The sequence below is a fragment of the Numenius arquata genome, chromosome 3 (genome assembly GCF_964106895.1).
Source record: "Numenius arquata chromosome 3, bNumArq3.hap1.1, whole genome shotgun sequence".
Lineage (NCBI taxonomy): Eukaryota > Metazoa > Chordata > Aves > Charadriiformes > Scolopacidae > Numenius > Numenius arquata.
Window position 1 is genome coordinate 29,754,029 of NC_133578.1, and position 13,704 is coordinate 29,767,732.

The window sequence follows — 13,704 nt, forward strand, 5'->3', positions numbered from 1 at the left end:
AGAAACCCTACAGACCTGTCCTATAGTCTGTTCCACAGCACAAGACTGGGAAGAACTAGAACCAGTACACAATCAGTGAGAGCTTTGAAATGAATCAATCATAGAAACACAGGAAAATTAAAGTTGGAAGGCACCTCTGGAGGTCAACCCTTTGTTTAAAAAACAGTTTAGTTAGATCAGACTGCTCAGGACCTTGTCCTAGACATTGAAAGAATCTAGGATTTCAGCCCTTTCTTTTCTTCATTTGCCAATTTATCCAGGTAATGTAATTTTCTAGACTACCAGCTATCAAAAAAGAACAACTCCAGGATAATGAAAAATACTCTGGGCTCTGGAATCCCCTTTTCTGTTAGACCAATCTTTATAAAATACATGTGATATTATAGGTTGCTCTTTATCTCCTAAGGGGAAAAGCAAGCAGAGAAAAGATGCACTGAAGTGTTGTTTTGGTCTAAAAAGTGACTAAAATACACTACCATGTTTCTTCATATTTGATGTAGTATGAGTGCAACAATACATTTTTTTATTTTAAGGTAAAACATCCAGCAATGATTATGTCGGAATTTTGCTTGCCAAGCCTCGAGCCAGCAGTATAGAGAGCATATTTCTATAAGCATATTTTTATATATAGATTCAGCAAATCCGATTAGAAAAATCTTTACACTGGTTATAAGACACTTTTCAAAATAGAATCTCATCATAGAGTATAGCTTGTCTGAATTAGATAATGGAAAAATCCAGAATAAATAAACTATATCAACATCGTAACATATGAAGTACATCTTGATCTAGAATATTCTGTCTCCTTTTGGTCTCCCCACTACAAGAAAATTATTGACATATTGGAGCGAGTCTAGCAGAGAGCCACCATGGAGATCAGGTTCTGGAACACATGATGGATGAAGAGAGGCTGAGAGACATGGTTCAACATTGGGAAGAGAAGGGTAAGGGTAGATCTTATTGCTGTCTACAAATACCTAAGAGAGGTTATAGAGGAGAAGCCAGACTCTTGAAGGTGCACAGTGGAAGAAGCAATGAAAAAAGTTGCAACATGGAAAATTCCTACTTGACACACGGATTTTTTAGAGTTTGGTTTGGGTTTTTTTGTTTTGTTTTGTTTTGTTTTTTACCATAAAGATGGCCAAATATTGGATCAGCCTGCACAGATATTGTAGAATTTCCATCCTTGGAGATATTTAAAACTCAGCTGGATATGTCCCTGAGCAACCTGCTCTAGTTGGAGGTTGGCCAAGATGGCCTCTGGAGGGCCCTTCCCACCTGCATGATTCTATGATTGACTGCTCTGCTCCAAAATATTATTTAGGTATTCACAAAAACTCACATTTGTTTTAGTTGCTTCCTCTATGTACACTATTTTGTGAGACTTTTGTCTCAATTTGTTCTCATCCTACAGTTCCATGGCCTTGGAAACCACAATCTGACTTTCTTATAAAGGCTTCTCTTTTGCAAATAGGCATAAATCTAGCATGAGGAAACAACATTAAGCTTCTCCTTTGTACAGCTGGATAACTCAGTCCTCAACTGTTACCAAATCATCTATTTATGGGTTTGCTTCCAAGAAGCCTTTCAGAGAGTATTAGCCTTTCTTTATTAGTCTGCTTCTACTCATAGTTTACAAATAGAGGACAACTGTACAACTATAGCAAGGAGACACAGGCCTAAAAAGGATCTAGCTATAACAGATTACACAAGTTTGAAGTGTACAGCTTAAAATATCTGCAAAGAAACAAAAGTTGTCATTGTAAAAAATGGATCCTGGAATGTGTCGCTGATTATGCATTTCCAAAATGGAGACTTCTACAAAATACCAGCTATGGTTCACAATTTTAGTAATGACTAAGACACTTGCATATGAGCACCCAAAAACTGAAGTCCAGAGATTGACTGAGTACACCATGTATACAGGTGAAAAATATCTCCCTTAACAAACAGAAGAGATGGTCCTAAAGCCCAAAATTTGGCTTCAGAGTTCAAGACCTGCTACAGAGAGAGCCTGAGAAATCTGAAATCTGGTTGTCTCTTATCCCCTTTTTCTCTATGTTTTTTATGCTATTTGGATCCATGATTTAGATGTAGGCCTGCCTCTAGAAAAAAATAATCAGACATTTCAGCATGTTTTTTTCCATGGGGCCCTTGTTCTGCCATATTTAAATAAGATGTCAACAAGACCATAAATGACAACTGGAAGTAAATAAATAGTCTTGCTTGATTTCTTCCATTTTGAATACAGTCTGGTACGTAAACTGTCAATAACAAAGGTTTGTAGACTACTGATAGCATGTCCAAAGGCAAGTGTGTTCAGAGGTCAAAGGAGAATATTTATGCAGGTTCACAGCCAATGAATATCATAGTGGTGGGTTTGAGAGCACATACTTTAGGACACTACATTAAGGAAATTCTAGGATTCTCTTATCCTTTTTTTAACCTAATGCACTGACTGGATGCTCTACAGTTTCACACAGCTGAGGTTTCAGTTCCCATTAGGCATCTAGCAGGATGCTCTATATATTCCAACACAAATTGGATTCTAGGGCCCTCAGTCCCAGTGGAACAGTTGGGTGGAATGGCCATAAAAAGTATGCAAATACAGAAGTAGAGAAATACGAGATTGTCAGCAAGCAGTGCTCCGCAATTTTTAAATGTATACATATATATAAGCATATATATATACACATATAGAGTACAGTTAGTTTAAAATCTTTGGAATAAACTCAATTTTCCTTCTCTCTCTCTCTCTGTCTTTCTTTCTTTTCTTTCTCTCTCTCTTGCTCTCTCTCATGCTTTTTCCACAAATGTTATATCATTGTCCCTAAAAGATCGTTGGATTTTGGTCCATATTTCATGCCATATGGGCCAGACATCGTATTTCCCCCCTGTCCCCAAAGTGTTCAGTTGACAGTCACAGTGTTTTGTGAAAACTGTGAGGAAAAACAGCATCTTTCGAGTAAATTCACTCTCTCACTGGAATCAAAGGTTGCAAAAGGCTAAGAATTCAAGTGCCAAGGATCCCGGTGACGGCTCTTAAATACCTATTGAGTTTCTTGTTTGTTCTTTTTTCCCCTAAGAGTACAGTTTTACCTCTCAAAACATAAATTAAGGGAAACATTTAACAGTCAATGAGTCAAAACAGTCAAAGAAGGGCAGTTGGCTAATACAGTATAAAAGAGCAGCAACCATTTGTGGACCACACGCCCTTTTGTTTCATTTCTAGACACATCTTGTAGGGATGGTCCCAGAATATACAAATATACAAACTAATGACCACCTGCCTGCTTGCATAGGCCATTTTTATGGTCCTAAATGCAGTCTTTGGAGTCAGGGCCAGTGCCAAATAGTTTCAAATGCAAGTTATGATAAGATACATTTTTTTGTTTTTCTTTTGTAATCAAGACTTTAATCCACTTTGAGCCAACAAAATCAAATTATCAATAGGACTGAAGGGTGAGCATGAGACCTCCACTTCTCCTTGATGTTTCACTCAGTAAGCCAAAATGGACCTCTAGGTTAGTAATACTTTAGGCCAATCATTTGGAAAAGCCTCACTGCTGGATGTAAAATCCAACCCCTCCTTCACTGTTCACACTGTTACTTTTTTTTCATATAGGAGTGGGCTACAGCATCAACTTGATGAATGGAAAAGGAGGACTTTGATAATTTCTTTAAAAGGCTAATGCTGAATGAAGCCATTGTACTTGGAAGAGGTTCTTGATTTCCCGCTAAAAGACTGGAGCAGGATTTTTGGCTTGGCTTTTTTTTTTTGTGTGTAAGATGCTCAACAAACATTGGCTTTAAATTAAAATGTCTGCAGGTGCTCTTTACACAAACAAAAGTCTAATGTTTTAAATTGGTTAATAGAAGAACAGCAAGAAAAAGCAACATAATTCATCACTAAGTCGCTGTGGGTTGTGGCTAACATGCTCACATGATGTGGAAGGAATCCTGTAGTCATGCCTGTGTGGCCAGTCCCAGACTGATATCCAGGTGAAGACAAGGAGTTCTGAAGATCACTTGTTCATGGAGAAAAGAGAAAAAAATGTTTAAGCTTCCAAGTAAGCTTTTAAAGTTTTTTGTTCAACAAATAAACAAGAAGTCCTAGCTATGGCAATACGGTGAGGCCTATAGAGATATTAGGTGCTGTTTCTCGGGGGTTTTTCCCTTGGCCACTTAGCCATCATGGCAGCAGCTTCCAGAGTCCCTAGTGCATATGTTGTGCAATAGCCAAAACAAAAATTAAAATAAAAACAACCAACAAAAATATAGTCCTCCGTTAAGTCTACATAAACTCAGGCCAAAAAGAGGGTATTTGTGTCACAAGTGTCACTCCACAGTCTACTGCCATTAAGGCCACTGGTATTGACTTAGAAGGATCTCAGTAGCTCAGTTCTAAGAAGAAGAACCAAAACCAAGACAGGTCAAAGTGTCTGTGAGAAGTCTGATGCACTGAACATTAGGAATTCTCAGACAAAGAACAAATGAACCAAGAGGTTAATTTTGGCTACCAAACTGGGATTTGGTTTTCTAGGTCATTGTTTCCCCCCATCTATTTAAAAAGAAAGTTAGTGCTACAAATATGCAACTTCAAGACGACATATTATCCTATTGAGTTGCACTGAGAAGCAAGTTAAATAAGCCCCTCCTACTGCCGTCCACCTGCAGGGAAGCCTCCTCCGTTTTCTTTGATTTTCACTGGCAAAACCAGGAAACAAATCCAAGAGGGACGAAGTACTGTAAGCAAATGTTCCTTCTCATTGACTTCACCTCTATACCATTTCCTCGCCTGCATCTTCTCCCATCCAGCTGGGGCAAGGCATAAAGAACCAACGTACGCATTGAAGTATAACTGGGTGCATGACAGTGTGAGCGTGTGGTCTCTGTACAGAGGATTACACGTGATCAAGTTCTCTTCTCCTGCAAGGCAGCGCATTGTAACTTGAGTTCCACTTTCATCTCACAACACTTAGCTCAGCCGACATCCATGCCATGACTGATATTTAGATGTGTCTCTTCATGTGGAGGGCAAGGTGATCAGACCTGGAAAAACACCTGCAAAATAAAGCAATTGGGAAATGAAATAAATATAGCATTTGGGAAAACAGGACTCCTGCTCCTTCCTCCTTATGTACAGGAGGAAATATATATCCAGATTTAGAGACATTCCTTAGATTATCCATGGTTCTCTACCAAACCCTGTGTGATTGACCGCTGTGACCACAGACAGCCAACTATCCTGGCTCTTTGGTAGCTAAGTACACTACTCGTCTCCTTTCTCTTCTTTCAGAGTCAAACATCAGAGACAGAAGAGTGATCATCTATGCACCTATAGTACAAAATCAAATATTTAGTATAAGCATGTGTGTGCATATAAAAAAATAAAATAAACCAAGTCAGTTTTGCTCAAGTACTCAGCAACATCTGTTTAAAAAAACACCAGCTTTCTCAAGTGCCCAGTACCTGCAACAAGCAGCAAAGTATGATGCTAGTTTTGAAAGCTGAATTCTCATTTCTAACTCCAAACTGGAAGGAAAGCTGGGTCAGAGTTTGGAGACTGACATCTGTCAGGCTACATATCTGTCCCTTTCTCTCTGCTGGGAGTCTGTGTGGTAATATGTGGCTATTGATGAACATGATGTCTCTGAAGGATGTTGAGAGAGGATAAGGTATTATGCCTATTTTGTAAGAGTGAAAATTGAGAGACAGAGAAGGCAAGGAAGAAGTGTGGTAAAACCAGGAAAAAAATGCCAGGACTTCAGTTTTCAACTTCTGTTCTTTCATGACAAAGCCATTTTTCTCCATCTCATAAGAAAATGTAATGTTTTGACATTCTGAACATGCAGATGGATGCTGATGAGACGGACTTAGAGTGGCAGCCCTAGAGAACTAGTTGAGTCTAAGGGCTGGTCTAAACATGCAGTTAATTGAGAATAAGGTAGGGCATGAATTTGAAATGAAGCATCTATTCTTGATTAACTCCCTCTCTAAAGGCTTATGACTGCTGCCTTCTGAAATGACTTAATCCACTTGGGAAGTGGGTTAAGATACTCAAACACACTTACTCCAGGAGAAGAGCAACCCCACAAAGAGTTAATCAGGAATTACTATTCTAGAACAGTTGCCTTGTAGTAGACATGCTCCAGGGCACTCTCAGCAGCAGAAACAGCAGCCCAAATTCAGGCACTTTACACCACCAAGATATTGTCAGAGTGATCAGGGGAATAAGTTCTCAGTAGGACAAGTGCTTTTCTTCCCTGTCATTCAATAAAGCCCCATTTTATCAAGACTGCCAGTAAGCAAGGAAATTTTTTAGACTTCATACCCATTAGAAATGGGATTGAAAGCACCAACCCACTTCACATCCACCATCACAGTGTCATTAAAGATATGTATGGCACCAGCGAGCAAACCACAGGACAAGCAGGCAGTGGTTCTGGCTGCCTAGCTCAAAGTCCTAAAATGGAGCCTGATTGTTAGAGCGGTAGGATTCAGACACTCTCAAAAATTAAACTTCTACTAGATACTTCAAATTGAGCACTAAAAAGCAGAAGGTTTCCAAGTTCCCTGCAAATCTTGGCTGGCCTTCTTTCCACTCAGAGCCATAAGACAATGGCTTAATTATTTTTACTAATAGCAAAACCCATCTATTATAAATATCACACAATTCCCACGTATCTGTGGCTTTTGAGTAAACTGTTTTTGTAGGCTCCAAGGGCACCATGAAAAGCTACTTCCAGAACTGACTTGCCTGCTCCACAGATTTAGGGTATAAAAGAGCCACCAATAGTGGTCTGAAGAATGTCCAAATGGGTTATTGTGAGAATCTGGATAGCTCATACATGGGCACTGAACGTATTTCCAAAAAAGCAGTAGTTGAGTATTTCGTATTTTTCAGACAGAAGGTAAAAGAACAAATTGAACTATTCAGTAAAAAAAGCCAAAAACTAAAGATAAAAAAAGAACACTCAATCTGAAGGCAAACACCCAGAGGACAAACACCCTAAACAGAGCAAGGCCGAGAAAGATAAGAACTATAAAAATGAAGAGATTTTAAATAGTTAGGGGATCTTTTCTGTCCTGTTGGCAGTATTCCCCTACATGAGCAATCTATCTGCATCTACATCACAGAATCACAGAATCTTCTTGGTTGGAAGGGACCTTTGAGATCACCAAGTCCAACCAACAAAAAAAACCACAAAAAACCAAACCAAACCAAACCAAAATAAACCCAACACAAAACCAAAAAAACCACAACACCAAAACCAAACCAAAACAAACACCCACAACCCCACACCACACCCACCCACAAACAGACGCAAACCAACAGTCTCAGGCACTAGAGCATGCCCTGAAGTGCCACGTCTACACGTTCCTTAAATGCCTCCAGGGATGGCGACCCCACCACCTCCCTGGGCAGGCTGTTCCAGTGCCTGACCACTCTCAATAAAGTAATTCTTCCTAATATCTAATCTAAACCTCCCCTGCCGCAACTTCAGACCATTTCCTCTGGTCCTGTCATTATTCCCTTGGGAGAAGAGGCCAGCACCCACCTCTCTACAACCTCCTTTCAGGTAGTTGTAGAGGGCAATGAGGTCTCCCCTCAGCCTCCTCTTCTCCAAACTAAACATGCCCAGTTCCCTCAGCCTCTCCTCATATGACTTGTTCTCTAGACCCCTCACCAGCTTGGTGGCTCTCTTCTGGACACACTGCAGCAGCTCAATGTCCTTCCTGTAGTGAGGGGCCCAAAACTGCACACAGTACTCGAGGTGAGGCCTCACCAGGGCTGAGTACAGAGGCACCATCACTTCCCTATTCCTGCTGGCCATGCTATTCCTGATACAGGCCAGGATGCCGTTGGCCTTCTTGGCCACCTGGGCACACTGCTGGCTCATGTTAAGCTGGCTGTCCACCAACACACCCAGCTCCTTTTCTGCCGGGCAGCTTTCCAGCCACTCTTCCCCAAGCCTGTAGCGTTGCCTGGGGTTGTTGTGACCGAAATGCAGGACCCGGCACTTGGCCTTATTAAACCTCATCCCATTGGCCTTGGCCCATTGATCCAACCTGTCCAGGTCCCTCTGTAGAGCCTTCTGACCCTCAAGCAGATCAACACTCCCACCTAGCTTGGTGTCATCTGCAAACTTACTGAGGGTGCACTCAATCCCCTTATCTAGATCATCATGCAGAGATGAGTGACCGAGAGGTGAATTTTTAAGACAAAGAAACTTCATAAGAAGGGAACTTTGCAAGAAAAGCTAGATACTCATCTTCAGTGGATGAGCATAGCTCTGCTCGTCAGCTGTTCTCTACTGATTTGTAGCAGCTTACAAGGGATTTAATACCTTCAAAGTAGCAAAAATTAAGAAGAAAGACTTCAAACTAGGATGGAGGTTGCATTCCTCCGAGCTCCTACATGAAGCACAGCGACACAGACGCAAATCTGACAATGGACACTCGGCTTTCAACACAGCAGGCTCAGCACAGCTAGAATTTTCTAGCCCTGGGGTGCCAAAATGTACCCTTGGACCAAGATCTCTCTTGTCAGTCTAAACTGAGAAAGCAGCATGCGCTGGCTACAAGGGCTGCCAAAAGAAAACAACAGCTTGAGTGGCTGCCAAAAAGACATGCACCAGCTGGCACTTCAGTCTAGGACTAGTCATAAGACCACCACCCAAGCATGGCTTTTCCTCTCCGATTGTCTCTATTATAGATGCAACACAGGAAAAAGTGTGCTGAGTCACAGCACAGCAAGGTCTGTTAAAAATATGGATTGCAGACATTGTTTCACATCAATAACCACAGTATTAGCATCTAGTATATTTTTCAGCCCTAGAATATTTTTATAGCTAATAAAATGGTACCATATTTACTAATTTATAGCTAATAAAATGGTACAATACTAATTCTTCACATTCTCCTGCTGACTAATTTTGTTAGTTCTATCTCTTGGTAAGACTGGTGGATGGGGACATTTATTTTCAACAGTAAAACAGACCCTACAAAATTTTGCAGCTAAATCACGCTGCCAAAAAAAGCCATTGATAGCAGACAAATTTTTTTCCTGTCTGGATCTAGAGGCAGCAGTGGAAGAGGCTCCATTGGGAAACTCCTTCCCTCACAAATTAAGAAACAGCAGCTTAGTGGTCTCTAGTCCTGCCCATGAGATAAGACCTTGCTTCACACCTCTGGCTCTACACCTCTTCCAGTTCCAGACCAGCTCTGCACACTGTAGGTAGGCCCATCACAATCTTCCCCATCATCCCTCCCCCAGTCCAGCTCTTCCTAGAAAGGACAGTTTATGCTAGAGTAAGATACTCTAATTTTGAAAGCCATACAGTGATGCCTGTTGCATAAATTCCCTGCTCCCAAACACGATTCTTTCCTTTCTCTTTTTGCTCTATCTCCTTAGCAACACAGCACTGCTCAGCACTGAAGCCTCTGCAAGAGAAAGAGGGAAGGTAACTACGATGAGAACAGAATATATTGCTCAGCCATCTTTCTTACCAGCTGTGGATTCTCCACTGTGGGATGTGTTCATTCCAGCTAAGTGTGCTCTTAGCTTGCTGTCAGAAAGGAAACCACATGTGCACACGCGCCCACACATACAGAGGAATATATACCCCAATAGTCTGGCACTAAGCTGCTAAGTGAATGCCACTACTCTGTCATCCTCTTCCCCTTGGAGTGCTGGGGGCTTGCACTGTCTGAGGAACATAACCTTAGCCTGTGTTTCTGAAGAGCATAATTCCTGGGGAATGCCAATAACCAGCACATCCCTGGAGTCTGGAAGGCACTAGGGACTTGTATACTGCCTTCCGCACCACTTTAGCTGATTCTCCTTTCTCCCCTGCTGCCACCAAACCACACACCATTTGCAGTACATATGGTGCTATTCAAACCAGTGGTAGTTTGCCAGCTATAAGCAGCAATGTGATCTGTGGGCTGTGTGGTATTGGGATAAGACTGGGACAGCAGGAGAGGAGAATAATGTCTTCTTATCTCTTTTGTTTTAAAATTGACCTGTACACAGAGGACATTAATATCCCTTTGATGTCGGCCAAAAGGTCAGAGACAAACACATCTGAAAACAGCCTGAAAAGAAAACTGCAGCCAGACTGTATGCACAACATTCCTCTTCTTTGCTATTTGAAACACCACTTTCATGTTCTGATTGCCCAGGTATGGCCCTCACCTCTAAACAACAGCAGACATGTTTTGTGCTACATCAGTGTTGTTAAAAGTAGCTCAAAAGGCTACTTAAAGTTTAGCAGCCAGGCTATCTTGAGTGAGTGACCAAAACTCCTGTCAATAATGGTGAATGCAATAAAGGGTAGCAGTTCAAATACGGAGAAACTTGCCAGCTGGGAACCTGAGCTCAGGAAGAAGCATTTTTAACATTAAAAGTCTGCCTAAATAGCTAAGGACAGATTTAGGCACATGTTTCAGTGCTTGCTTGAGGTGACATCTGTAATAAGTGGTAGTAGAGAGATCTATGAATGAGAAAAGAAAGAAAAATAGTGGTATAGCAGAGCAGGCCAAAAGAAGAACAGGCACCATCACTCCACAAGCTTGCAACAAGTGACTGGGAGACTAAAGACATATCTGTTTCCTACCACCACACACAGATGTTATGTGAATGGAGTTCAACAGTGCACAACCCCCAACACTCTTAACTTACTAATAAATATTTTCCCTTCATCTACAGATTCAGCTGAAGAGCAGAAAATGCATTAGATGATTGTAGGAACATGTCTTTCAACTTCAGTGACTTGAGTTGGCTGCCAAAAAAAAAACCTAGGTAGGAAGGGATAATACATAGAGAGAAAAGAATGAATACTTAACAAAGAGCTGAAAGAGACTGAGGAGTCCAAAATACTGACTGTATTTCTTTGTATGTCTGCTAAAAATATTGTCCGTCCTGACACAGAAACCCTGGGGCTTTGTGTGTATGTGTGTGTTTGCGAGGCCAGGATGGTTAGTTTGATCTTCAGAGGAAAGAGAAAGGCAATGCCTTACATTTAAAACAGGGAACATAACCTTTCTCCTTCACAGATGTGCTTATACAAAAGCAGAACTCCAGAGGTCCCTACTTGGTTTATCCTGTCCCTCATTCTGAGGAAACAAAAGATAATCCAGGGATAAAACAAAAGATAATCCAAGAGGAAGCCCTCTGTGGGGGAAGGGGGACGGAAAGAGGGGAGACAAGGGGAGAAAAGCACTCAAGGAGATGAAGCTCTTGAAAAGGCAGGATGCGAAAATGATCGAATTTCCTTCCCATAAAAGGATGGGGTCCCTTGTTTATGTCCCACACATCCTCTCTCCACGCATGTTCTCTGCTGGTCTGGTGTACCCAGAGGCTTCCTAGAGCCTTTATTGTATTACAAAACGTTTCCTTATCAGAGCAGAGAACCTTACTGCTGCATTCAAAAGATGGGTAATTTTCTTAAGCCTCTTTTAAAAATACATATAAATAGGATTAGCTGGATAACATGTTCAGATGCAAGCACATTATTTGATTACTCAATAGTGGATCCAGGTTTCACCCAGGGCACTGCCAATCTCCAGCTGGGGGGGTGCGAGGGGGAAAAGTGCTCATTGTTCGATCCTGTCAGTGCTGTCAAGAGTCATTACAGGGGTAATTGCTTTTGCTCCACCCTAATTTCTTATCAGTTGGGATTGGGGACAGGGAGGAGGGTTTTCTTTTGGTTTTGTTTCTAAATTCAAAGAACCTGGCTTTCAAAATCGCTCAGCACCAAGCAAGGATGACCAGATTTTTCAGACGAGTTCATCATTCATTCAAGCAGCTAAAGCGGTGAGGACTGCAAAAAAGAATCAGCAGAGAACGGCAGCAATCTTGGCTGCCACTGGGAGCTGCTGGGTGCTCAGCTCACCAGGCAAAACTGGCCCCTCATTTCTGAGTACCCAGCGGAAGACTGTTGCATGATTGGCTCTTCAGGAACCCTGGCTCTGGGCATCTGTCAAGCTTTTAAATCTGGGCCCACACAAATGAAAGCGCAGAGTATTTCCCACATCAAATAGATGTCAAGGGTGAGATTTAAAACTGTAGGAAAAGATTCACTAATTAGCAGGAATGTGCAGAGATCACTGATCCTACACAAAACAACCCTATGAACATGAATTGTCAGATTTGCCTAAATCACTCCTGTGCTTTTGAAAATGAAGCCCTTTGCTGTCTTTCATTGACTCTCCCCTGTTTCATCTGGGGAAGAATGGAGCCCTGGACTCATTGGTAAGAGAAGACAATGAACAAACAGAAATTAAGTGCTTTTCTCCTAGACATTTCCTATAGATTTGTGACACAACAGCCACACACAGTCCCCACCCCCCCAATTGTACACCCATGTGGGGCACATCAGCGTCTGTTGACCAGCCTGCTGAAAAGGTGGGAGCCACAGGTGGTGCTTGGGGTAGTCCCCAAAGCAGAGCATGTATAGGGAGCTCTGCCATTGTGAGGGCGCTAGGCTCATACAACCAGGAGATGGAAAGCTCTGGAGAAGCTTTGTTGAGAAGTCCATCAGTGAAGTGGTCTAGGGCCCTCTGGACTTCTCTGCTTCAAGAGTATTAAGAACAGCTGCTCTATGGACCAATGTCTGTGCCCACAACAGACACCAGCAGCTTTCAGTCAGACCTACACCTGGTCCCACATCTTTCTGTGTGCTATGGGTTGGAAACAGCTTAGGCTGTTAGGAAGTATTTCCCCTCTGCCGGGCCACTGAGGCAGAGAGGACAGGGGCAGAGTGGAGGGTCCCTCCTTGGCTTGGAGATCGAAGCAGTGGGACAGGAGGCCAGAAGGGGCCACTCTGCTGGGAGCCAGGTCTCCTGTCTTGGGTAGCCAGTGGCTCCATGCCACTCACAAAGTCCACATGTTACTTGAACATAGTGTTAGGAGGCTGCGTTACCTGTCACAATGGTTGCATTTAAAGGGCTTTGCACCCGTGTGCTTTCTGTAATGCCTCGTGAGCTCGTCACTCCGTGCAAAACGCCACTCGCACCCTTCCCACGAGCACTTGTAAGGCTTCTCACCTGCAGAGGGGAGGAGAGAACAGTCAACGTGGCATCAGGATTACTGAGCACTCAACTTGCAAGCCCTGTGTCCTCCCACCTTGCCTCTGTCCCACTTGGGCAGGTTAGCCCATCACACAATTCATGGCCAGTGTGGCATGGAGACAACTTAGGGCTTAGGATGCATTGTACTGAGGATGGATCCAGCCCAAATTTTACTGCTAAAATTCTTCCACAACCTTATTTCCCATTTCTAACTAAACCAGTTGACTACTCTTCAAAGAAGCCCTCAGAACATCCCAAATGCCTGTCCTGATGCGTGTCTGATTTTCAGGCAGCTTTTCAGGTCACTCTACCCTTGCCAGATGAATTACTGTGGTAGCTGTGAGTGGCTGTACTAACACCTTAACACATAGCAGGTGTGCATCACTCCAGAGCAACCACCACCACTACATCACATGCTTTATCCCAGCTGCCATTTACCCCTCACATGGCAAGACTCACATCTGTTCCCCTCAAACTTTCATGCCCACTGCCCCTGAGGACTGCACCTTCTTTAGTTGCTTCTGACAAGAAAAACTGTTCCTTGGTTCAAGAAATTATACATCAGGACAGTGAGTATAAAAGGAGAAATGTTTTCTTCTAGAAATCAGCTGGTCCTTCAGGCTTTTT

The 13,704-nt window shown here is 42.5% G+C and overlaps 1 protein-coding gene across 1 annotated transcript in view; it reads right to left on the minus strand.

Annotated features, from left to right (window-relative positions):
• Window positions 1-3,402: 3,402 nt before the first annotated feature.
• KLF7 (KLF transcription factor 7) overlaps window positions 3,403-13,704 on the minus strand; it is a 61,005-nt gene continuing 50,703 nt past the window's right edge. The window contains exons 3-4 of the mRNA XM_074145399.1: window positions 12,930-13,053; window positions 3,403-5,064 (exon numbers count right to left, since the gene is read on the minus strand). Of these exons, the coding sequence (XP_074001500.1) occupies window positions 5,013-5,064; window positions 12,930-13,053 (176 nt within the window). The 3' untranslated portion in view covers window positions 3,403-5,012. The remainder of the gene's footprint in view (window positions 5,065-12,929; window positions 13,054-13,704) is intronic.